The sequence below is a fragment of the Nematostella vectensis genome, chromosome 13 (genome assembly GCF_932526225.1).
Source record: "Nematostella vectensis chromosome 13, jaNemVect1.1, whole genome shotgun sequence".
Classification (NCBI taxonomy): domain Eukaryota; kingdom Metazoa; phylum Cnidaria; class Anthozoa; order Actiniaria; family Edwardsiidae; genus Nematostella; species Nematostella vectensis.
The window spans coordinates 9,276,086-9,299,433 of record NC_064046.1 but is presented as its reverse complement, the minus strand read 5'-3'; the positions used below and the strand labels follow the sequence as shown (position 1 = coordinate 9,299,433).

At 39.0% G+C, this 23,348-nt stretch overlaps 1 protein-coding gene across 1 annotated transcript; it reads left to right on the top strand.

Annotated features, from left to right (window-relative positions):
* The first annotated feature begins 66 nt into the window (after window positions 1-66).
* Window positions 67-21,507, top strand: LOC5518590. The gene is made up of 25 exons (XM_001638492.3): window positions 67-297; window positions 2,268-2,893; window positions 3,130-3,195; window positions 4,404-4,492; window positions 5,372-5,697; window positions 6,164-7,816; window positions 8,239-8,309; window positions 8,428-8,515; window positions 8,925-8,993; window positions 9,108-9,164; window positions 9,491-9,562; window positions 9,892-9,987; window positions 11,790-11,882; window positions 12,190-12,308; window positions 12,656-12,726; window positions 13,331-13,445; window positions 13,831-13,918; window positions 14,001-14,090; window positions 14,253-14,348; window positions 15,050-15,112; window positions 15,559-15,617; window positions 15,965-16,035; window positions 17,355-17,446; window positions 18,415-18,525; window positions 19,814-21,507. Exons 1-25 carry the CDS (start codon window positions 250-252, stop codon window positions 19,874-19,876), a joined length of 4,392 nt encoding a protein of 1,463 aa, XP_001638542.2. The 5' UTR covers window positions 67-249; the 3' UTR covers window positions 19,877-21,507.
* The last annotated feature ends 1,841 nt before the right edge of the window (window positions 21,508-23,348 follow it).

Sequence of the window (23,348 nt, the reverse complement as noted above, 5' to 3'; positions counted from 1 at the left end):
CAAAATGATTAATGTAGCATATTTTAAGTGGAAGCTCCGCTATCAAGTTCTGAACACGCGGTGGCTTCAGAGTACACCCGCTGACGATTTGTGAGTCTCCGATACAAGCCGTTCTGTGTTTACAGACCGTGAGGACTTGAGAAGACTTGATCTGAAGACATGGCGGGGAAGAAGCACGTGGTAGATTGTTTGGCATTATTCTAATCCACTCTTTTGCATTCCCAGTTTATACTCCATCAAGAAATCAGCATGGCTAATGAAAGCAGACCCAAGCGGAGGATCGTTCATCGATGTTTGGTAAGTGAGAACTTTCTTCGTCTCCGCGTGTGGTTGTCACCTTGAACTATGCGAGAACCGAATTCCAAATGAACTACTAATATTCTTGTTTTGAAGATTTCTTCTTTTGCTAAAGTTCTTTACTTCTTGGAATAATTGCAATCTCCTCGATTCGCTTATATGCTATACTTATTTGGATAGATCGAAACCTTTAAACCTTTTTCAAATAACTTTCAAGTTAGTGATGCTGTTTTGTAGCTTTGCGCAAAGCAAGCCATATAAAAACAATCCGTAGAAACGAAACAAAATAGTCCCTTGCTTAGCATTTGTTAAGATATTTTACACTTACAATCTTTGGCTTCTCTCTGGCTTTCCCTGCTTACTGTATATACGCAAAATCCTAGAAATTGAACAGTAATAAAACAATATCTTACATAATATTTTTAACCCCTCCGACCAACTTGAAACTCCCTTTTTGCCATCATAATTTCCATGCTTTTTCATTTTCTCAGAATTCTCTACTTTCTATCAATAAAAACAGGAGAGCTTTTCTTTTCCTTTGCGTGATGTTTTATTTCATATTTCCTCCGTGCTATTTTCGTTAGTTCCGGGCTTTTAGATTGGTTCCACATCAATCTTTCTGATGGTGATGTTTGGGTTTCTGTGTTCCGGTTTCTCAATCCTTCCTTTTTCGCAATATTTCAAGTGCATAAACTGTGACAATTTTTAATCATCTTCCCTTTTTCGACAATAAGATAATAACAGCTTTGATTTACAAAAACAATTGAAATAAATACAAGTTTATGAAAAGATCAAATGGAGGCTTGTTGTTCTGGTGTTTTCTAAAGCCTATAAAAAATCGTCCACTTTTGACGTTATTAAATTACCAGCTCATTTTTTTTTTTTTGTTTCCCAAAGCCATCAATATAAAAAAAAACGGGTATTTGAGAGGTTATCCATAATATATTTAAGGAACAGTATATCCAATTTGAGATAAGATCGTATAATGGGGTGTATAGCATTCGCGAGAAGTTGTTGATTATATCTAGTACAATTCCTATTGCTGTTTATCTAGTTTATATCTGCCCAATAGTTCAAGCAAACCTCAGTATCTTGCACAAGATTTCCATATAAATAGCAAGAATCTTCAAGGAGCACCTATGGAGACAATGGGGTTAAAGTTTCCTAGGCTTCCAATTATTTGATTATTTGGAATATGGTACGCTCTTTTTTATTATAAGAACGTCTAATTTTTAGCTGAGGCTGAGCCATTCTTATTTTTGGAGCATTTTAAGGCTGAAACTGTTCTTATCAATGTTCTTAAATTTCAGTGACCTGAAATCATACACACCAGCTAAGTAAAAATAGAACTACACAAATGATCAATAACAATTATATTTTAATTCGCTAGTATGAGCAAAATTTGATTCTTCATTTTTAGAGTGATCACTCTAATGAAAAAGATATTTTGCTGCTATCTGAGCCTCCGCGTGTTCTTAGCATGTTCTTAAATGTTGTCAAAATCCCAGGCTGGAGGTTCTTATAAAAAAAGAGTGCAACCATTTTGATGGTAAAAAGGGTAATAGGCATTCGCAGTTTTATTTGACCATATTCACATGGAGATGTCTATTTTTACACCACATTTCCTAAATAGCAGGCCAAGAGTGAGGGAAGGTTGGCTAGCCTTCAAGAAGTTAAGGAAATACTGCAACAAATACTGTGTACAAAAAAATATAGTTTCTAATATAAACAATTCTAGTTTTCCGCATAACATCCCCCCCCCCCTAAAAAGAAAAAAAAAACACTGTATGTGTGTTTTTGTAAACAAATAATTTTTTGAATTTCGACCCTTTACCTTATAAGAAACTGACAAAAATGGGAAGTCGGTTTCAGCCCCCCCCCCCCCCCCTCCCTGCTCCTCCTCTACGGCTCCATACAGTACTGCTGCACTTGAAAGAATTAAAAGTTGATTTTGAATTGTCTTGTTCTAGGAATATAATAATGGTCTTCTGCATGAGGAAGAGCTTGCTCTCAGAAGGGCCCTACAGGCTTCAATCGCTACCTCCAAAGCCTCCTTTCCAACTCCTCTCAGTCTTTCACAGAAAAATGCCAAGGCAGTCAAGCCGATTGGCAGCAGCACTTCAACCCAAACTGAGCTAAAATCCTCCATGAAAATTAGGAAGAAACGCAACACTTTGATTCCTATCAAGGAAAGTGACACATCTTTACAGAAGAAAAGAAAAGTTCGGTCATGTAGTCCTAGTAGTTCAAGAAGCCCTTCACCAAGACCCACTAGAAAACCTGAGCATTCATCATCGTCTCCTGCAAAACTTGGTAAAGGAACCTCAAAACTAAGCCCAAGTAGTCCCAAAGTTTTATCCAAAGTTTCTGACCAAGATACTGTTAAGTCAAAGAGATCAAAATTTCAAAAATTTACAAAGAAGAAAGGTTCTGGAAAGGACACACTTTTGAAGAAAAGTTTTAAAGTCCGCCAAGAAAGACTGAAGAGGAAGATATTGGATGTGTGTGATGGAATGTCAACTAGCGAAAGTGGTACAGAGAGCACTGTATCAAGCACAACATCCAGCTTAAAAATTTCAAAAAGAAATAGAAAAAAGTAAGTGTTAATTGAAAAAAACAGTGGAAAAAAAACCTATCCCATACATTTCAGCTGTTTTCCTCCAAACTACATGGTTTTAGGCTTGTTATACTTTTGGGGCTAAAAAAACAAGTGAGTCTCATTAAACTATAATTTAGGTGTGAGTGTACACATGCAACAAATAAAGCGTGCAAAGATTATGTTATGAGTTTGGATCACATCCCAATTGATTTGTAATGTTTGTATGGTATCAGGGTTCTCTCCCATGGCCTGGCACAGAGAAAGTTTGCAAGCCCTCAACACTCATCATGGTCAAGCACGTAAGTGTTTTTTTAGACTTCTTGCAGTGTGATGTTTTGCACACATATCCAGGATATTGATCGTATGTCTCACTTGACAATAACTTTGTAAGTATTCCAAGCATTCAATTGGTCCAAAAGGGTAAGCAGCATATTTTTCCCATATAGAACTTGAGAAAGGTGTTTGGCCTGTTTAAACTTAAGAATCATTGAAAGCTTGCAAAAGTTTGTGTTAAAACAAAGTCAAAATTAACTACATTTTATAACATCATACCTGCCAACTCTCCCGGTTTTTATCAAATCTCCCGGTCTCTAGGTTTTACCTTAAAGGCCCATTTACACAAGCAATTTTTAGTTGACAACTTAAGTTAACCGTGTAAATGGGCCTGCAATTTTTTCCTTTAAACTTCCTTTAAATCTACTGTACACAAACAATTTTCTTGAATTGTCGTTTTTTTTTTTTTATTGCTGGGAAAAAGCTGACCTGCTAGCTTTTCAACAAGCCAAGTTGTCACTTAAAAAGTGCTCACTTTGCACCAAGCAACTGAAAATTGTCAACTAAAAGTTGTCAAGGAAAAATTGTCGGCCCATTTACAAGGTCAACTTCAGTTGTCAACTAAAAGTTGTCAACTAAAAATTGCAAGATGGCTCAAAATCCAAGATGGTGGCTATGAATTGCTCGATGCCGGTTTTTGGCTATAAAAACACCAGCGCTGCCGGCTATACAGGTGTGCAGTAATTCAGAGGCCCGTTGCTCTAACCCTTACCCTAACCAGAACTAGAACTTCACTGAGGCAAAGATAGCCATTGGATGAAAAAGGCAACAAAACGTATTTTCTGATCTCATATTTGTTAATTGTTAAATAGCAAAATGTCAACATTTTACTGTATAAGTTAATGCAAACAGCTTTCTGATATCTGATTTTATCAAAACTAAGAGTACTACATTGGCAATAATGTTGATGATAAATCCTTTTCTCCGGCCGCGCTCTTTTAGGCATAGTGCTCAGTGTGTAACTGTATAAGTGTCAAAATAAAAGAACACACACATCTTCAAGCAAAACTCTTGTGATTTACTATTCCCCCCTTCATCCCGTACCCCCTCCCCTCCCCCCTAAAATATCCTGTGTTTTAAGTCTGGGGGTTGGCAGGTATGTTACATGTGCAGCCCGAAATAAGAATTGTGGTTTGGTGTTGCCTTGTCATCTGTGTCATCATCATTTATATAGACTTGAAGATGAGGATGAATATGAGAATCCTGATGCCACTCCGCTAAGAGCAAGAACAGAGGACTTCCTAACATTTCTTTGCCTCAGGGGTAATACTGAAACTATATCTGACTACAGTACTGTAATTTAAGAACTTTTTTATTGAAAGTTACAATATAGTAGAGGAAGAGAGGGACCAGCAGATCCTCAGAGTTCATTCAGCCAAACTATTTTTCTTTTTATTCTATGAAGTTGTGTGCATATTTGTGGGGGCTATGGTACTGTTTATCTTGAAAGAGGATAAAATGGTGTTAGTACATTTAATCTCCAGTTATCATTGATTACTAGAGCAAAAGTGAGTCACGCTTGTGTTCTTGTTTTCTTTCAAAACTGGAAAAAGTCATTATCTTGAAATAACCATCTAAAGACTTTTTTATTTATTTTAATTTGGAAAAATGGCTATGGTTTTTGCAAACCAGCCAATGGAAATTGATGTTTTTGCACACTATTTTGCTATATGTACAGTATAATACACTCTTTTTTTATAAGAACATTTTTTATAAGAATGTGCAGGCTGAGATTTAACCAAATTTTAAAAACATTCTAAGAACAACATGCCGAGGCTTAGATAGCTTTAAAATATTACTTTATTAGAATAATGGTTCTAAAATGCAACTTAAATTATGTTTATCAATAACAACCTCAAATATTATTGCCATTGATCATTTGTGTGATTCTTTTCCTAATATTTAATTTTGTACTATATTTTAAAAGAATTAAAATTTAAGACCATGGTTAAGAACATTTTCAGCCTCAAAATGCTCCAAAAATAAGAATGGTCCAGCCTCAACTGAAAAGTAGACGTTCTTATAAATAAATAAAAAGAGTGTAAGGCAGTTGACTTGAACTGTTTAACTTGCATATTCCCTGATGAGTTTGATGTGATAAACAAAATACTCCTAAACACCTTGTGACTTTTCCATGTGTAGGTGACCCATCCATGCCTAAAGAATATGAAGTGTTCACCCAGCCCTGGAACTTCAAGGCTTCACTCCCTGGCAATGAATCTGCATTATCAGCACCATCCTCTCCCTCCCCGTGTGGATCCCCCTTGTCACCAGAGTCGTGTTCTATTGTGCATTCATCTCCTGATTCTCAGTGCACCACACCCAACTCCAGCATGATTGCCGACGACTGTGAGAATAGTCCAGAGCTTCATGCGATTAGGATGTTTGCCGGGATAACTAATCACTTCTCTGCTAAGGAGAAGTCTGATAGTGGACTTGTTGGGTCTCCTGAGTTTGACAATGAAGATGTAAGTACCAGGCGTTACAAACCTATTGGACCTTGAGAAAAGAAAACCAACCGATTGTGACAAGTAAACAAAACAGGGTCTTTTTCCAAAATTGGTATATTGGGCTAGTCGTTTGCAAGGTTAACAGTTGATGCTTACTCGGGTGATAAGTAGACTGGTGCAGAATCCCATGGACTAAAAAGCCATAGTAGAGGGATTGGAATGCCGCTGAAATCTTGATGCTGATTTTTGCAGGCAAACCTGTCATTCAAAGGCTACATGCTTACAAAGATGTGTTAAATTCTTAAATATAGTTTTAAGTTGTTATGTCTATAGTTAAAGCTCTCTAGTTATTCAGTCCCTGATTAAGGATACTATAGTACTACTTAAGTACTTTAAAGTATGCATATAGTTAAAGCTATATGGTTATTCAGTTGCTGAGTAGTTAAGGATACTACTTTATTTATTACCACCATTATCATTGAAGGTTTCTACACCCAGTCCATTACCAAGACCACACATGAGCTCCTCACCAAGGCCAACTTGCAACACAACACCTAAAGGTGCCAACCAACTGCACCCTATACCACTGCCACCCATTCACAGGTCTGAAGCCTGCTGCTCGCCACCTCCTCTCCTGTACATCCCAGCCACCGCCCAAAAGGTCACACACCTCCATGGTCCACCAACACTCGAGAGGGCACCAGTCGATGAGCCAAGTGTTGTCATTGCTGATGACAGATCCCAAGATAGTCCTCCCCAGTTGACTAAACATTTACCAAGGACTGTTCAAGATGGAACTCTTGGTAATCTTAATATGCCAATCATTGTGCCAAGCTTTCGAGCCAGTTATCAATCAAGCATGCAATGTTCTTGCTACAACAATAATTTGCCTGCAAAATGTAGCATGCCTTGTAAAGACCCCCGAGTTATTGACTTGTGTGGTGACATAGCTGTACAACAAAGACTTCTTTCAAGACAAGATCCATGTCCTTTGCATTCCCTTAGTGATACCTCAGGAATAAGTATAAGGCAGCCCATTGTTGAGTCTGATCCCAGTCGTACAGCCTACCCACTGCTGCCAACCAAAGCCAATCCAGTGATTAGAGGCCTGACATCTCAATCAGTGTTTGAGCTCTATAGCAAAGCTCCAGCTAATACTGCTGTTTCAACTTTCTCGCCTCATAGAGAAGGCAAAATGAAGCTGAATTCACCAAACAAAGGAGACGTCCCTGTCATAGATCTTTGTGACCCAAGTACTTCTGAACTGCCTCTTAAAAGCCAGGGAGCACCCAAAGGTTTAGATCAAACAAGCTTCTACAGTGCTTGTAAAAGCCAAGTAGACTCAATACCAACTGTAGGCAGTTCCCCAGTACGTAAGCTGAGATCTGGCTCCCGCCAAGAAATTATGGTGCTATCCCAGTGCAGCCCTTCCAAGGATGGTCCTGAAACCTGTTCTGACAACCATAGCAAATTTGTTAGCCTGTCTCCACCTTGGACCCATTTACAGGCATCTTACCCCCATAGTACACCACCTTTGCAAGTGTTCTCACCGACATTGACATCATCTGCAATAGGTACCACATCAACCGGCTATCCGTCAAATTATTTGCAGTCACAAACAACGACACTTGCCAGGCATGATGGTCCTATGATTGCCATGGAAACTGAACAAAGTATTCAAGGAAGAACTCCAGACTTTTCAGGACTGAGATCATGCAAAGAGCCTGGTAAAGTCCAGGAAGGTTTAAAAGGGCAGGCACCAGGCAACAGCCACCATAGGAGCGAAAAACATGTGGAAGCACAATCACCAAAACAAAAAACGTCTAAAAAGAACAACTCTGAGAAATCTAAAAGAAAGGAAGATAAGAAATCACCTAAAAAGAAGCTCAATTCAGACAACAATGAAACCACACCAAAAAGGAAATTGACAAACAGTGCTAGTACACAATCTTTTAACCCTACTTCCAAGAAGAAGAGTGCTTTAGATTACTGTATAACTCATAAACCAACCACTGCCTCTCCTGTTTTGAGGCCAACAGAAGAAGAATTTAAGGACCCAATCAAGTATTTGCAATCGGTGCAGCCTTCTCTCAAAAAGTATGGCATTTGCCTTATTGAGCCCCCTGAGAGCTGGAAGGTAGGGTTTTTTTTAGGATCTATTTGAAAACCACCATAATATTTTTTTAATTCATAGACAACGAAGTTGAGGCTTGCTCTTTTAGATCCTTTTTCCCATATAAGTAATGTTTAAACATTTTCGGCTCAAAGTTGACTTTGACCCATCAAAGCTCAAGACTATGAAAGGCTTATAAATTCTTGACAACATTTGATATTGCCTTTATAACACTGATAAAGCTGACTGTGTTTCTTTGTTGATAAAAAAAACATGCACTGTATTAAAGCAAATGTGTAATGTGCACATTTCAGTATCTCCGGTGGTAGATGTGTTTGTGTATGTGTGTGTGTTTTGCTCCTCTGTTATAAACACAACTCGTGGCACATCTTGGGCCTTGCTATCCAAACTTCTATACCCATAATTTAACACTTCTTGTCTTCCAGCCTGAAAGCCAGCTTCCACCAAACTTGCGATTCAATAGTCAGCGTCAGTTGGTACATCGTTTAAAAGAGAGGTTTGTTGCTTGATGTTTCATGAAGAAAAGTGCAAACAGTTCAGTTCACATGCAAAATGTATTCTGTGAAATGTGTTGTCATGTATGCCACTTAGTGATCATATTTTTGTTTTTGAAGATGGGGTCCAGTAGAGATCAAACTTGCTTGTATTGAGAAGCATCTCAAGCAACAGGGGAATCCGGAACCTCTCAAGCAGATGCCTCAGGTGTGTAGCACAGCTGTGCATTCAATTATATACTCATTGTTAACTATTCTATACTACTTTGTTCTATACTGTTTTTATACAGTAACTGTTCTATAACTGGTTTTATGCTCTTTTACTGTTACCATATATTGAGTGATAAGCTATAGATGCTGAGCTTTGTTTGCAAGGCGAAACAAGACAAACACTTGTGTGGGATATATTGGCTATACAAAGGATGACAAAATTTTATTAACATTAATTCTTAATATAACAATACAAATATTATAAAATGATTATACCTCGCAAAGGTCAGGGCAAAGAAAAACCGCTTACAAGTTAAACTAAAAACATACTATTCTAACTGTTCAGTGGTGGTACAGGGGAGAAGTACTGTAACTGTTCTTTGCTGTTTAATACTTGTCTTATTTAGATTGGTGGCATGGATGTTGATCTGCTTGAGGTATCACGCATCATGGCAGAGTTTGGAGGAATGCAAAAGGTGTGTTCTAAGTCTAGATTAAATTGTATCTAGGTTGTGCAGTCAAATAGTCCCCAATTGCTTTTTAGTGTTACAAGTAGTACTACTCCATTCCAAAAATGCTCATGTTTGTAGGTGATCGACGCAAAGAAATGGGGCAAGGTGGCGGACACCCTTCGAATTCCAAAGACGGTAAGTAGGCCATTTCTCATCAATGAGGATCTGAATTTTTTCATGGGGAGATGCCGTTGTTATCAGGATATTTTTAATCGTACCAAACTATGCTCCTGTAAATTAGTCTAAATGGGTGTGTGCTGCAAATATAAAATTTGTTTTACATACTGTAGATAATCATTTCAATGCCCCATCCGCTTATATAATTTTTTAAGTGGCAAGGAGGGCGCTTATCGGAAGCTGGGGGTTAAAATTAGCATTTATGGTGTATGAAAAAGCAGATAAATACAGCTAGCGCGCTTTTTGGTGTAATGGAGATACACGAGATGTGTTATTTGTCTCAGGCTCAAGATCGGATTGGCAAGCTTCAGGATGTCTATTGTAGATTCCTGCTTTCCTACGACCTTCTTTCTCAGGTGTGTAGAGATTGCTAGACACCACTATAAGAAGAGTCACTCTAAGCAAACTTAGACCCTCAAATCTTAACCTTTTTGGAGGGTGGAATTGTTTTGGATTAAGTGTTGAATGAGATCTTAGCCATACTTTTATATAAGCTCATCTTACTGTTTTACAGTTTTACATGATTGAGATGAGTAGATACCAGACAGACAGTATAGACACTGGAGAGGGACCCCACTTTCTAGAGTTATTTCATGGCCAATAAAACGAGAAGCAACAAACAACTAACACACTTTCAGAGATACTGTATTATATGAGAAAGGAACTATTTGTTCAACTGTCGCAGGATGAAAAGAGCACCTTGGAAGAACAGGTTAAGAGCGAGGTTCAAGATAGGTCAACAAGAACAGATGCTGAGAAAGAGTCACAGTTTGTGAAAAAGGTAAAGCTAGTAATTGGGAAACATGAATGCAATCCTCAATCAACGTGTTTTTTTTTTTTTTGAAATGTTAATTCTTTTAAAGAAAATATATTGAGCTTTTTTGAATTGGAAGTGTAGGAAGTCTTGAAAACGAAATGTCGTTATAACACTGGTGTCCTTATAGTGGGGCTCAATTTAGATAACCACAACTTGTATCATGACCCAACTAAAGCTTTTTGCTTCACCTAACGATTCTGTGAGTTGTCCAACCATAAGCCAATCATTGTTTAGCATGCTTTCACTGTTGACCAGAAAACAAATACACACAGCAACTATTTGCTTGTGAAAGCTGTAGGGGTGATAAAGGAAAGCAGATTTGGGGCATCAGGGGAAATCACTTTGAAACCAAAAACCAGGAGTTGAACTGAAATATAATATACAGTAACTTGTTTTTTGTAAATTAGTCTAGAATATGCTGGCTGTAGTTAACAGCTCAAGTTGACAATAGTTGCAGTACTGCCAATCGTGCATGTCGTGGAAACCATTTTAAAAAAGTCAAAAGAATTCGTCTTCTTATTCATCAAGGAATGGTAACCTGATTCTTGGATGTATTTGTTATTGAACACCACGTCAGGAGAAAATGCCGTTTTGCCGTTTGGGGTATTTTATTTAACATTAGCGAAAATCGAGTGGCATTAGCTCTATTTTAGCCGAAATCAAGGGATTTTTCTGTTATACTATAAGTAACGAATTTGAATTTTACAATATTAGACAATTTCTGCAATCACAGTCTTTCTGCAGACGTACAGATATTACACAATTTGAGCGTTGGATCCTTTTCAACATAATGGATTTCGTTACTTTTTCACATGTCCGTAACTTACTCCTTTGAGAGCCCTTCAGTTATTTCAATTTCCTCTACTTTTACAAAAATTTGATATTCGACCCCTTACCATCCATAACAAAATGGCCATACTCGATCCTTCAATGATTCAGTTCCTAAAGATACAGTAAAAATAACACTAAAGCATGATTAAGTAAAGATACTCCCGCATTTCAAGGACACTTAACACATTTTGTGTTCCTAAGGCTTTTCTTGGCGGGAGTCCTCAATTTTGAGGAGACTTTGGATTTTTTGGGTGAAACAACAATTGTCTATAAAAGAGTAAAAATACCCTTTAGTTCCAGGGAAGGTATAAATTTATACAATCCCAAACAGTCCCGGAGTTCAAATAGGAATGTATAAATTTATACAGTCCCCGAGTTCAAAAAGGAATGTATAAATTTATACAGTTCCCGAGTTCAAAAAGGAATGTATAAATTTATACAGTCCCGGAGTTCAAAAAGGAATGTATAAATTTATACAGTCCCCGAGTTCAAAAAGGAATGTATAAATTTATACAGTTCCCGAGTTCAAAAAGGAATGTATAAATTTATACAGTCATTGACATATCTTCCGGTTAACATGGACATTTTTATCGGTTATAGCTAAAACACTCATTGCTTTCTTTTATGAAACACGTCATTCGAGGTAATTTCTGTTTTTTTTATAAATACAATAAATGATAAGAAATGGATGTTTTAGACATTCCATCCCGGAACACATAATCATTTGTGCCACGAATCGTAAAATTATCGATTGACTTCTTAACGTAAAACTTTAGATAGTTCTATGACTTTGTATTTGAATAGTGTGCACAAATTAGGTTCATAATTGAAGCCAAAGTAATAAAAGCAAGGGGAATGTGTTTTGCATCCACAGGGGAGGGTTATCCGATTCTTGGAGGTATTTGTTATTAAGACATGTGCTTGTTCTATCCTAGGGTAAATATCACTCCGCCGTGTCTTTCCAGCGTGTGGCACGCAACACACAGGAACACTTCTTCAAAACACAGCCATCCGCGGCAGATGTCGAGGTATATTGGGTTCCCATTTGATTGTGCCTTTGAAGCTGACCCCATATACTAGAATAAGTACAAGCCTGCAAATTACAATCACGTGTATGAGGTCATTTGAAATGGCTGTCTCTGAAGTTGGTTTCACCAGGCAGCATCCACAGCAAATCGTTACTCCCCTTTTAATTTTTTTTTACGGTGTCCAGCTAAATGTTTAAGAGGTTCATAGTGACATTCATGGTAACAATGCCGCTAAGTATCGTCTTTGTCAGTGACTGTAGAAATGGCCACCAGTTAAAACAGGATGACTTTCACTTTTTCCTTGCAGAGAGAGTATTGGCGGATCATTCAGTCACGTGATCGTTACGTGTCGGTCGAACAGTGTAGGGTGGACACGGGAGAGCAAGGGTCATGCTTCCCAGTTGGAAAGAATAATCCCTACTCTAAGTAAGTCGAGTCGACTTATTTGAAGAAGACCAGTCGCTGCCATTTTGTCCCCAAGCAATACCACACGAGGATCCGCAAAATACCACAAAAAGCATCCATATCTTCCGGCTGTTTTTAGCTCGTTATTGGGATACTTTCTAATATACAGTTAAACATTTTTTAAAGGAAGTTAAAATTACCGTCTAAATTATAAATATTAACGTTGGCTAAAAAGGTCTTCAATCACGCTGCACAATATTTGCCACAAAAGTGCCAATCTCAAAATAATTTATTGTGGAGTATGATAATGCAAGCTTTGATGATTTAAGCCCAAGAATATCGCCTCACATCTGTTATTCCTTTTGAAGGTCTGGCTGGAACCTGAACGTCTTTCCTCGACTCAAAGGATCAATTCTTAGACACGCTGCGAACGTGGAAGGTGAGCGAATAGAGAATGAAACAGTAAGATGGAAGGCGAGAGAATAAAGAATGAAACAGGGAGATAGAATGTGAATGAATAGAGAACGAAACAGGGAGTTGGAAGGTGAGGGGATAAAGAATGAAACAGGGAGATGGAATGTGGATGAAAAGAGAACGAAACAGGGAGTTTGATGGTGAGGGGATAGATAACGTAACAGGGAGTTTGATGGTGAGGGAATAGAGAATAAAATAAGGAGATGGAATGTGAATGGATAGAGAACGAAACAGGGAATTGAAATGTGAGGGAATAGTATAAGAGAGGGGTGAATTACAGATGGATAGAAGAAAAAACAGACAGTTAAAGCGTTAATGTGTACAATTTTTGTTTTCAATTTCACTGCAAATATGCCTATAAAAATGCGACCATAAAATTTCAGAACAACCAATATAATTTCCCCCCTTTACACCACTGCGTCAGATTAAAGAAAAAGATTGATTTTAAGAAAAACATTCATATACTTATTCGAGGATTTCTTCGTTGATAGCTCCATCATTTTCTGTAAGGAGCCAGGCTTGTAGACTTTGTTTGTGGCTTGCCTACTGAGTGTTATGTGTTCATTTAGGCTTGTCTTTACCGTGGCTATCGATTGGCATGGTGTTCTCAACTGACCGCTGGAAGGTGCACCCGCTTCAGATGTACACATTGAGCTATCTTCACACTTCTGCCGACAAAGTCTGGTGAGAACTAAGCTAGTGCTATGCAGTGATAAATATGAACTAGGCTACGTTATCAGATGTGCATCTTATGTGATTCTTCTGGTTTCCGCGCTAACGTTTTCGAAACTATTTTAATATGGTATTCGAATAAACTAAATCACAAGGTAAAGGATCTTTCGTCCTTTTATTACTTCGGTTACCAATGAATAGTTTCAAACAATTAGTTTTTGTCCGAATCCAATAAATGAGACGTTTTGAACTAAAAAATGGTTGCTGTGGCCATCTCCCGTCTTCGCCAAATTTCACTGCTGTGAAAAATAAGTAATACAAAAGGGTGCGCGCAATTTCACCACCACATTTTAAATATTTTGACGATGCCAAACCGACATTTGCTATGTCTTTGTAGGTACGGTGTTCCAGAGGCGGACGTTGCCAAATTCCCAGGCTCTTTACGACCCTCCCAGGCCGACATCCACGATGGCAAAGACTCCATGGTACGAGAGTTTTGGAGTCCCGTGAAAGGTCGGCTGTTCAAACTACAGGGAAAGGGATGACATAATTTTTGTGTCTCAACAGGTGTCGCCCTCTAATCTGCTTAGAGAGACAGGTCTCACGGTGACACGGCTTGTTCAGAAACAGGGCCAGTTCGTGGTCGTCTCTCCCAAGGTAAACTCTAATGATTTGACATTCATTGAACTACTGCATCTTTCCGTTCGTCTGTTTGTCCTCCCCTTTTTCTGCATTGTCCGGCCGTCCACTGCATTTGTCAGGCATCCCGCCGTCTTTCTGCATTGTCCCCTTCACATATTTTGTTATTTCCATCCCTAGGCTTATCACTGTAGCATCAGCAGTGGGTACTCCATATCTGAGTCTGTCGCCTTCGCTTTCCCTGACTGGCTTCTTGGGATGCGTAACTTGCCCAAGGTAAAAAATCTCAGGGGCGTAGCAGGGGGTGGGGAACTGAGGGCACGTGCTCCCCCTAATATTCTCTTAATGTTTCTGTATTGTATTCCCTCCCTTCAATATTTTGAGCCCTGCTACAGCTCTTCCTTTCCAAAAAAGATGCTGATACATAAAATTTCGTTTCTGAAACAATACACTTAAATGGCTTTCATCATAGTGTAACTTTCCTGCAAATAAAAGCTGTCACACACACGCCAAAAAAGGCGGGAGCACTTAAGCCGGCTTTTTCACTACCAAAGGGAACAGAAACAGAAAGCGTAATAAAATGCTGGAATGTAAGTGAAGTATTAGCTTTACTCCGCAGGCCTCTCGAGTGATTTGGGAAAAAGGCTTTTCTTTTTCGATTTCGGGCTTCCTGTGGCGTGTTCAAGAAGGAGTGGGGCCTGGATTAGAGGGAAAAAGGGACTTTTTGACGTTGTTTTATCAGCGTAACATTTACGTGCAGCCTAGCTTGATTAGCTTCCGCTAGTCAAGCGGGTGCGCGCACCGAAAAATTACCCCCATTTCTATGCAACACTTGTTTTTTTTATACGTTAAGTCTAAAAGTAACATAATAATTGTTGTTGTTGTTGTTGTTGTTGTTTTTGTTGTTGTTGTTTGGGAAGTACCCTGTGAGTTGTATTCGTTTGGATAATGATGACACACTAATTCACTAATCACAGGATGTGCTCGAAGATTGGCCTTCACTTCCAATCGAACAGATGGTCATCGCCCTCTCTGAAGAGGTAATCTTCTGATTCAGATGCTACATAACACTGACCCTTCAAGGAGTGTTCTGTAAACAACAACTGGGGGACGCAATAAGTCCTCAGGCAGTGACCACCTTCAGTGACTGTTCTTACTAGCAATTCACACACGAGGGCACTTGATTTGAAGCCTCGAGCTGTTGTCCCTTCCGCAACGATAAAATGGTAGAAGTTCAAGCCCCCTCATTACTCACGCTCTCGCTGACACACTCTGCTGTATTCAGTATAAGACCATACATTTGACGATTTTTTCGGACAAAAAAAACCCTCTCAAAACATCAAATGATTTTCAGTGAATTTGAACCTTTCTGAGCTCCCTAGCATTGTCAGTTTTATACACCTTCCACTCATAGATTTCGGAAGTTAGAGCGTAACCGCTAGAATGGTCGAGCATTACTACTTTTAACATCTCCGTATTGTTATAGGCGCAGAGTTTGAGTCAAGATGTGATGGAACATTTACTTAAGGAGCTGATGGACATAAGGTGACTATTCGTAGAGCATGCTTACCCCACGGTATCATGTGGTTCTTATAATGTAAGCTTCAAGTATAAAGGAAAGCATTCACAAGCTTTGTGGAATGACCGAATTTTTCATAAATGGCTGTTTTCACTAGAGATTTTTATTGACTTCACGTCCGTGGAGGTTTAGTGTTTTGATTATTCACAGTAGAATCAAATTTCGCTTGTTAAAAAAGTAAGGGGGGATTTTGAATACTTTTTTCTCCTTCAGAAAGGGAGGTTCGAAGCTAAATAAAAGTGCAATCAGCTCAAACCGCTTTTAAAAGTCTTCATCAATCTTCTCTCTTATACTTCTTGTGTACTTTTGACAGAAAAAAGGAGTGTTCCTTGAGAAATGAACTGAACAGACTTGGTGTAAAGCATGAAAAATGTATAGCCTCAGGTATATAATATTCGTTGTTACGCGACCACCGAGAATTCACATCCATTTCTCATCTTGTAATAGCAGGTAGTCAATCATACCTCCATGGAAAACATGGAAAACATGGTCTAGACGGCTGATTGACTACGCGCTATTCCCAAACGGGACAAGGATTTCGGATTCGCCGAGGTCGCGCAAAATCGAATTTGGCTATAAACATAGTATTATCCACGTAGGCAATACAAATAAATGTAAATTACCAAGTTTATTGTTTTATCTTCATTTGCATTGGATAGGCTTATGGACTATTATGACAGAGTTTTACAGAGCTTTACAGAGGCATCGCAGTTAGCCACAGGGGAGGTGTAGTATAGATAATAATTTGTCACAAGATTGAAGGGAGCTAAATAACAAAAAATTATATCAGAACGACTGGCAGACGAGATACGTCGGTATCCCCATAATTCATAGCAACCCAATTCAGGGTTTGTACATGTCCTTGAAAACCTTGAAAGTGCTTGAATTTTAAAATGAGAAATTCAAGGTCTGGAAAGTGGTTGAATTCTTATTGACAGTCCATCAATATTTGATGAAAGAAACAAAAGTTTTTATGTAGAACGTAGATTTATCACAAATTCCAGCCAAATATATGGTTTGCTAGCACTTGCTATGTATCATTTTGGCCGCAGTCCAGTATTTTAGGTTACCTTTTTTTGAAGCGGGAAAACAAGTGGCTAGCTGTTAGCGTGTAGGGTTTTTTGGCCTTGTTAATAATGATGTCAATAAGTTCTGAAAGACACCGAGGAGAAAGAAACATTGTAAGGATGTAAAAGATAAAGAATAAATAACCCATGGCCAGACAGGATTTGCCTAGATCCAACGCGGATTGTACAGTGTAAGGAAGTGTTCTTCGCCAGGCTAAACCTCTTGCTAAAAAAAAAAACGTTGGCCGTATATTGTCTCTATGATTTTTTTGTTATACTACTCTTGAACTTCTACAAAAAGTCCTTGAAAGTCCTTGAATTTTATTTGTGGAAAATTGACGAACACTGAATAATTCCCGTGATTCATCGTTTGGTTACCAGTTACAGTAACTACACAATGCCAAGATAAATTTTATTATTTAGTTAGTTATTATAACGCTACAAAATGAGAATTAAAAAAAAATGTAATGCGGAGAAGCATCTCTGTTCAAATTTTGAAGCAAGTGCAGGCATTGAAATATAAATTATAAGACCCCAAGCTTATTTAACGCCTACCTTGAAGAACTTTCTCAATCATATTTTTTTAAAAATTATGTTCGAACTTAATATTTTCATTCCCTCTCAACTTGCCCTCAGTCAAGGGAAGCAAGAACAAGATGAATACGCTGCAAGTTGATGGCTGTAGCCTGTACTGTGAACAGTGCGAAAAACTGTGTCAAATCTCAGCGGTAAGTCCTTCATATGTAGCGACAGGTCACTAAAATGTTTATCTCCGCCTACTAAAATGAAGACGGAACTAGTTCATAAAACAAAGTATTTCACTATTTGTTTAATCCCTTCTCTTATTTCTTTGCCCGTGAATCGTTTCTATAGACTATAAGTACGAGTAGGGACGTTTGTCTCATATCTTATGTCTAAGATGAACATTGCATTCACACAATGAGCACTTACCGTAAAACTCTGTAATTTTCGCGCCAGCATTAAAGCCCTAGTCCTGCTTCCTCTTACCCAGGCGTGTTCAGTGAGGTTTCGCGCAAAGGATTAAGGGGACAAAGAATAAGAGAGCTCATTTCGGGTCAGTACGCAGCTCTTACAAGCTGCAATTTGATTGGTCAAAGAACAATATCCGCACCTCCACACAAAAAACGAGGAGAATAGAGATAAAAAGAACTCCTTTGTAGAACAGAGATAATAGGAGACAAAGCAGCTGCGTACTTACTCATTTCTTCGGTTAACCCTTCCTATGATCCTTTGCGCGCATGCCTACACCTTCCCATAAGGATTTCCGCGGCAACCTCTTCAGTTATAAATGCGAACAAGGCAGTTAGATATAGTACGTTGTCATTCAGTTTGGTTATTTGGCGGTTTGGTTGTTTGGCGCAAAATTACAATTAAAGTTGTAGAATTTCTTTGGTGAACCAATATCCCGTAATCCTTTGCGCACGTTCCTTTGAGGGCCACAAGTTTACTAGTGTATTACACTATTAAGTGCCACCCTCTGTAAATAAAGTTATTATTATATTATTACCTTCCAAGAATGCTTTCAGCGGCAACATCTCTAGCAGATTTATAAAATGGGAACGAGGCATTTAGTCTCGTTAGGTATAGTGCGTAGTCATTCAGTTTGGTTGTTTGGCGTAAAATTGTAAATTCAATCATAAAGTTTTGTAAGTATGTAAACCTCCGCTTTTGGCAGGTTATGTTCAAGGACGAAGGGGAGGCCCTGTGCCTGGGGGACGCAGTAGACCTGCTACGCAAGGATCCTGACCGCCCTCAGGACCGACACATCGTCTCATGCTTCAGTCTGGTAAGATCCAAACAGGCGCGTACCCGACATGACGGAAAAACCTGGAAAACGCGCAATTCCAGATATAGAGAAAAGACACAATTTCTTCAGTGACTATAGGTTCCTTGTATTACGGACTGATTTTTAAAACACAAATATCGTGAGGCTTTTTAAGATAATTTTTCCTTGATCATCATTGCCCTGTGTATCAGTTCAGGGACGAAAAGCTCAAATTTCAATGACACAAAAGTCGCATCAATTTTAAAAAAGTCGCACTTGATATTTTGTTTGCTATAAGTTACTAAGTACTCAGATAAATTCTCCGCCTTATCCGATGTGAAATGGACTTATTTGAAGCGTCACGTCATGTTTTTCCGCCATGTTTGCGTACCCAGGATTGGCTGGGGGGGGGGGGGGGGTGCTTAGTCAAGTATCATGTGGAAAACTTAAAGGATTTGAAGATTCCTTGGTAAGAAATGATCCACTTTTTGGCCGCCAAAGGAGGGGGGACCTCACCCTGCGCATCCCCCCCTGTGTAAGCGCCTGCCATGACAACTCGAAGGTTAGGTCATGATTGATTTAAACCTTCTCCTTTCCAAACGATTTGTTATGAGAATTTAAATAGCGATGAAGTGATAAGCCGCCGTACTGGTAGGGTCTGTCCTTTTTCAATGAATAGCAATCAAACTCAATCATCTACGTATGTTTTCAATTTCTGGACAACTTCAGAATACAACTTCACAATGGGACTTCACACCTCGGTTTCTATAGAACGAGCCAGTAAATACAAGGGAAATGCAAATAAGTGGACGTGTATGCCGAGCTTTCGCGTCTAAGGAACCAGATCATATATTGTCTACTTTGCAGTCTTTCCACGTAAAAGATTCGTTTTCTCTGCTCGTCGAATCCCCCCCCCCCCCCCCCACCTTATCCTCCCCCGCCTTGCTCCATCTCGTCCCTGCGTCTTGTTACACTGACCTCGACGCCCTGAGTTCTCGAGTATGCAACATCTTTATCAAAATTATGATAATCTTCACTGTGTAACACAGCTCCTATAAAGCAATCGGATTAGTGTATATCCTTTCTTTTACTTTTTCCAAAACGAGTTTTTGACTTCAGTTGAGATGTCTTCGTATCGCCAAGACTCCCGGCCCTTTGGATATTATGGGGAATTACTGCTGACCAGCAATAAGTGTGACCGGGGGCGCGTAGGAAACGTATTTCTGCTGGGCCTATAACAGGATTTACGTTACCCGCTATGTTTTCTTTTTGGCCTTTAACTAATGATTATTGTATCTTTTTTAATCAGAGCCAGATAGATGATATCATCGGTAGTGTCAAGGATAGACTCCAACAACTGCGCTCAAGTTGACGCAAGCGAGTGCATAGCTCGATACTGCTTAACTAGAACCTAGCATACTTCAAATTGACGCTAGAATAATCATACGCCCATAGATTCACTTAATTGACGGCTTCGGTTGCGCCTTCACTGCGTCAAGCCGAACACATGTACACACAGTTTAGATATACAGTGAATGCTAGCCAAGCTGACGCCAAGAGAGACGAGACCGGAGACCGGTTTAGGTCCTTGTATCTTATAAAATTTAAATTAGGAGAACAGCTGATATAGGAGAGTTCTCGCTCGCTTTCGTTTACCGCTCAGGGGTGGAATTTGCGGGCGAAGCCTTGTGTAATTAGACCTCGATTTTCTCACATCCAAAGCGCCTTCCTTAGAACTGCAATATAAAAGGGCTTTCCTTGCCCCCTTTCGGCTGAATATAACTTCAAGATGACAACACGCCGTAACATTGCTTCGGTAGTGAGACGTTTTAGTTAGGTTATCGATAATAATTTGAACTAATTTTTACTGCACATTCCTGCTCTTTTGGTGGGTTATTTATTGTTAGTAGCCAAGAGAAAATAAACCGAGCAAACGAGAAGAAAAGCGCCTCAAAAATTGAGTTTGGGTTTCGCTCCTCGTGGGCAAACAAGACACGCTCGACTGAACTCCGGAGCTCCGCACCGCGTAGCAGTTTACTGACAACTGAGCCTTTCGTAGACCTGGGCCAGGCCTTTTTCTAGTGCGGGTCATTGTTTTATTCGAAAAAGGTTATGAAGATGTCACAATCATTGTGAAATTGCCACCTTCCTCAACATAGCTTGTTTATATCCCATCGGTGCACCATCGTCATAGCACGTCATGTTTTTCTAATGTATTCTTGTGTTAGAAACGCTGAAGATTTTGCACATGTAGTAAAATTATCCAGCCAAGGTCCCAGGCCTTTTTACCCGGGTTACTGATCGGGTTTCCTGTGGCTGGTAAGAGTTATGACGTCACAGGAACCCGTCTCCCCTGAACTTCTATGGCTGGGATCGTCCTAGGCACCAGGCTGCCTCGCGGTTTATCTCCAGTGGGAGGAAACCTTGTAAGAATCCCTGGGATTTGGCTGGTGTACTTCCAGATAACACTTGATAAGCTTTTAAATTGTGTTGAATTCCATCCTAAAGAAATATTAGGGACCGTAAGCACGGACGACGGCTAGGACAACGCGATCGAAAATTATGCTTTCGAACGTGGCGATCAATAATAATTTAATTGCAACGGAATAAGCAAAACATTATAGTCAGAGACAGATAAAAATAAACTAAGGACATAATTTCTACAGCATCGCACGTATTTAGTGGAGTTTACACTGCAAACGTCCGCGTCCTCAATTGACCGTGAAACTTGGAGTTTTCACGTCGTGGTTTTATGAGTAACGGCTGAAATGTATCAGACAGAACGCATTTCCACGTGCTGCTATTGAATTCTGAATGAAATCCCATTGTTTTCTGCCGTCGGCGTCCGCGTTGCCGTCGTCGTTGCTTAAGGTCCCTATAAATTTTCTTGGGAACAACTGCTCGTTGGAAGGTTCCACGCATTGGCTCTACGTTGTACCACAGCCCGTTTTCTTACGCTGTATATTAAGATATTGTGTTTAGATAAAATACTCAAACACTGGCGATCTCTATGGCTCTTTTTGTCTTCTTCCTTTTTATTTTTACAGGTAAAATAAAACTCGCGTTTACGGTCTAAAGGATTCCATTTATAATAGTTTTGCCTTTAGATGTTTAATTTTTTTTTGTCGCTTTCTAGCATGACGGCCACACTAATTTTCTGTGTTGGTTGTTGTTTGTTTGATTTTTGTTGTTGTTGTTATTTTCTCTTGTTTGGATTTATTAAGTCACGCGACTTTCTAATGCAAGCCGCTCATTGACTTGTTTCATTTGCATACATTTACACTTGATCCCCCGGGTTACTCTTTAAATAACGCAGAGATCTAATAAAAGCTGGGCTGTTTGAACCCTTTTCTCGTTGCAAGGGACTTGTTTAATAACCCGCTTCGAGTAGTCGCTTTTGTTGACAATCTTCGAAAGTCATGCTAAGCAAAACCCGTAAAACATTGGAAAATGGTCGCCATACTTCTTCCAAATAATTCTTTGTTTTCGGTCCATTGACTTCCTTCTTCTCAAACAGTCTACGGAACAGATGCTCATTTGCATAAGCCACTGTCCGGCGTCCTTGATTCCATGCGACGCCATTTTAAGTCTTCGTTTCACAGGGATGAGATAACTTATCAAGCCTTCTACCTAGCTCAATGATAATAAACCCAAGCCTGTACTTGAGCACATCTTTATAACATTTCAAAATTAAGCGTGAACAACTTTTCTAGCCGAATTCTTTAGATTTTTTTTCAGGAAACGCACTAAAAATATTGATATGGGGAAAGAGAGCTTCTGAGGAGAAATGCGATCGAAAAGTGAATTTGGGGGTTTCAGTTAGAAGGCTGTTTTACTCAAAGTTTCTTAGCTGATCGTCAAACTTCGTAAATCATTCACATGATCTTAGAAATTTCTTAGAAATCTTGAAGATCGGTCTTATTTGGTTCTTTCCTTCATTTAATAAATCGCATATTGTTCACAACAACACAACAATTTTAACGGCGCATTACGCCTTTCTGGTAGTTTAAAGCTTCTAATCAAAATTATAAAATTAATTGTTATTGATTACCTCTCAGTTGGCTCATGGTTGTTTAACTTTGATCTAGCATACAGTTGATGTAACAAAGGCTGTCTGATTTGCAACCATAGTTAAAAATGGGTCTTTTAACTTTTTTTCACTAACCATTTTGGAGCACTGTAAAATGCACTGCGTGATATTAATTAGTTTTCAACCAAGGCACTCTCGATTTTTAACCGCTTTTAAACTGGAAAAATTAGGGACTATGGGTCACATGACAGTTTGATGACTCTTAGAGAACCTATTAAAAAGTATTTTTTTTGGTTAATATTAATCATTGGTCATATATTTGCATTTTGATTCGATTGAATCACTTTGCTTAAAAGCTGGTAAAAAAACAAGTTTCACAAAAGAAACAGACTACACTATTGTAGCGTTAGGTTCCCGTGAGGATTTCGCCACAAACCGTATAACAATCCAACGATGTGTAAAGATATATTTATTCGATCTAGAATGAATGAAAGTTATTTAATTTACATTGACTTAAAGATTGCATGGAATAAAAGCTTGTTTACAGTTATTCAAACTCACAAATTAACTTACTTCTCTGGCGTATCCGATCGTGTTTTCTGATTCTCAAAGTCCTGGTTAGCTGTAGGTTTTGTAATCGTACTGGTTAGCTGTATTTCAGAGTTCCGATCTCGGTTACTGTTGATCTGACTGATTTACAATGGATTATAATCACGTGGTTGAAATCGATATTAACGAAACTGTCACTTGTCACTTATGTAATAGATTTATGCCGAAACACTCTCCGCCCCATAAGGGCGTAGTCCTTATCAAT

Excerpts from the sequence above, each read along its gene's own strand:
- LOC5518590 (XM_001638492.3), top strand. The coding sequence starts at position 250 with ATGGCTAATGAAAGCAGACCCAAGCGGAGGATCGTTCATCGATGTTTG. Across the intron at positions 8,310-8,427 it reads GTACATCGTTTAAAAGAGAG|ATGGGGTCCAGTAGAGATCA; the intron begins GTTTGTTGCTTG and ends TTGTTTTTGAAG. Across the intron at positions 15,113-15,558 it reads TCATCGCCCTCTCTGAAGAG|GCGCAGAGTTTGAGTCAAGA; the intron begins GTAATCTTCTGA and ends GTATTGTTATAG.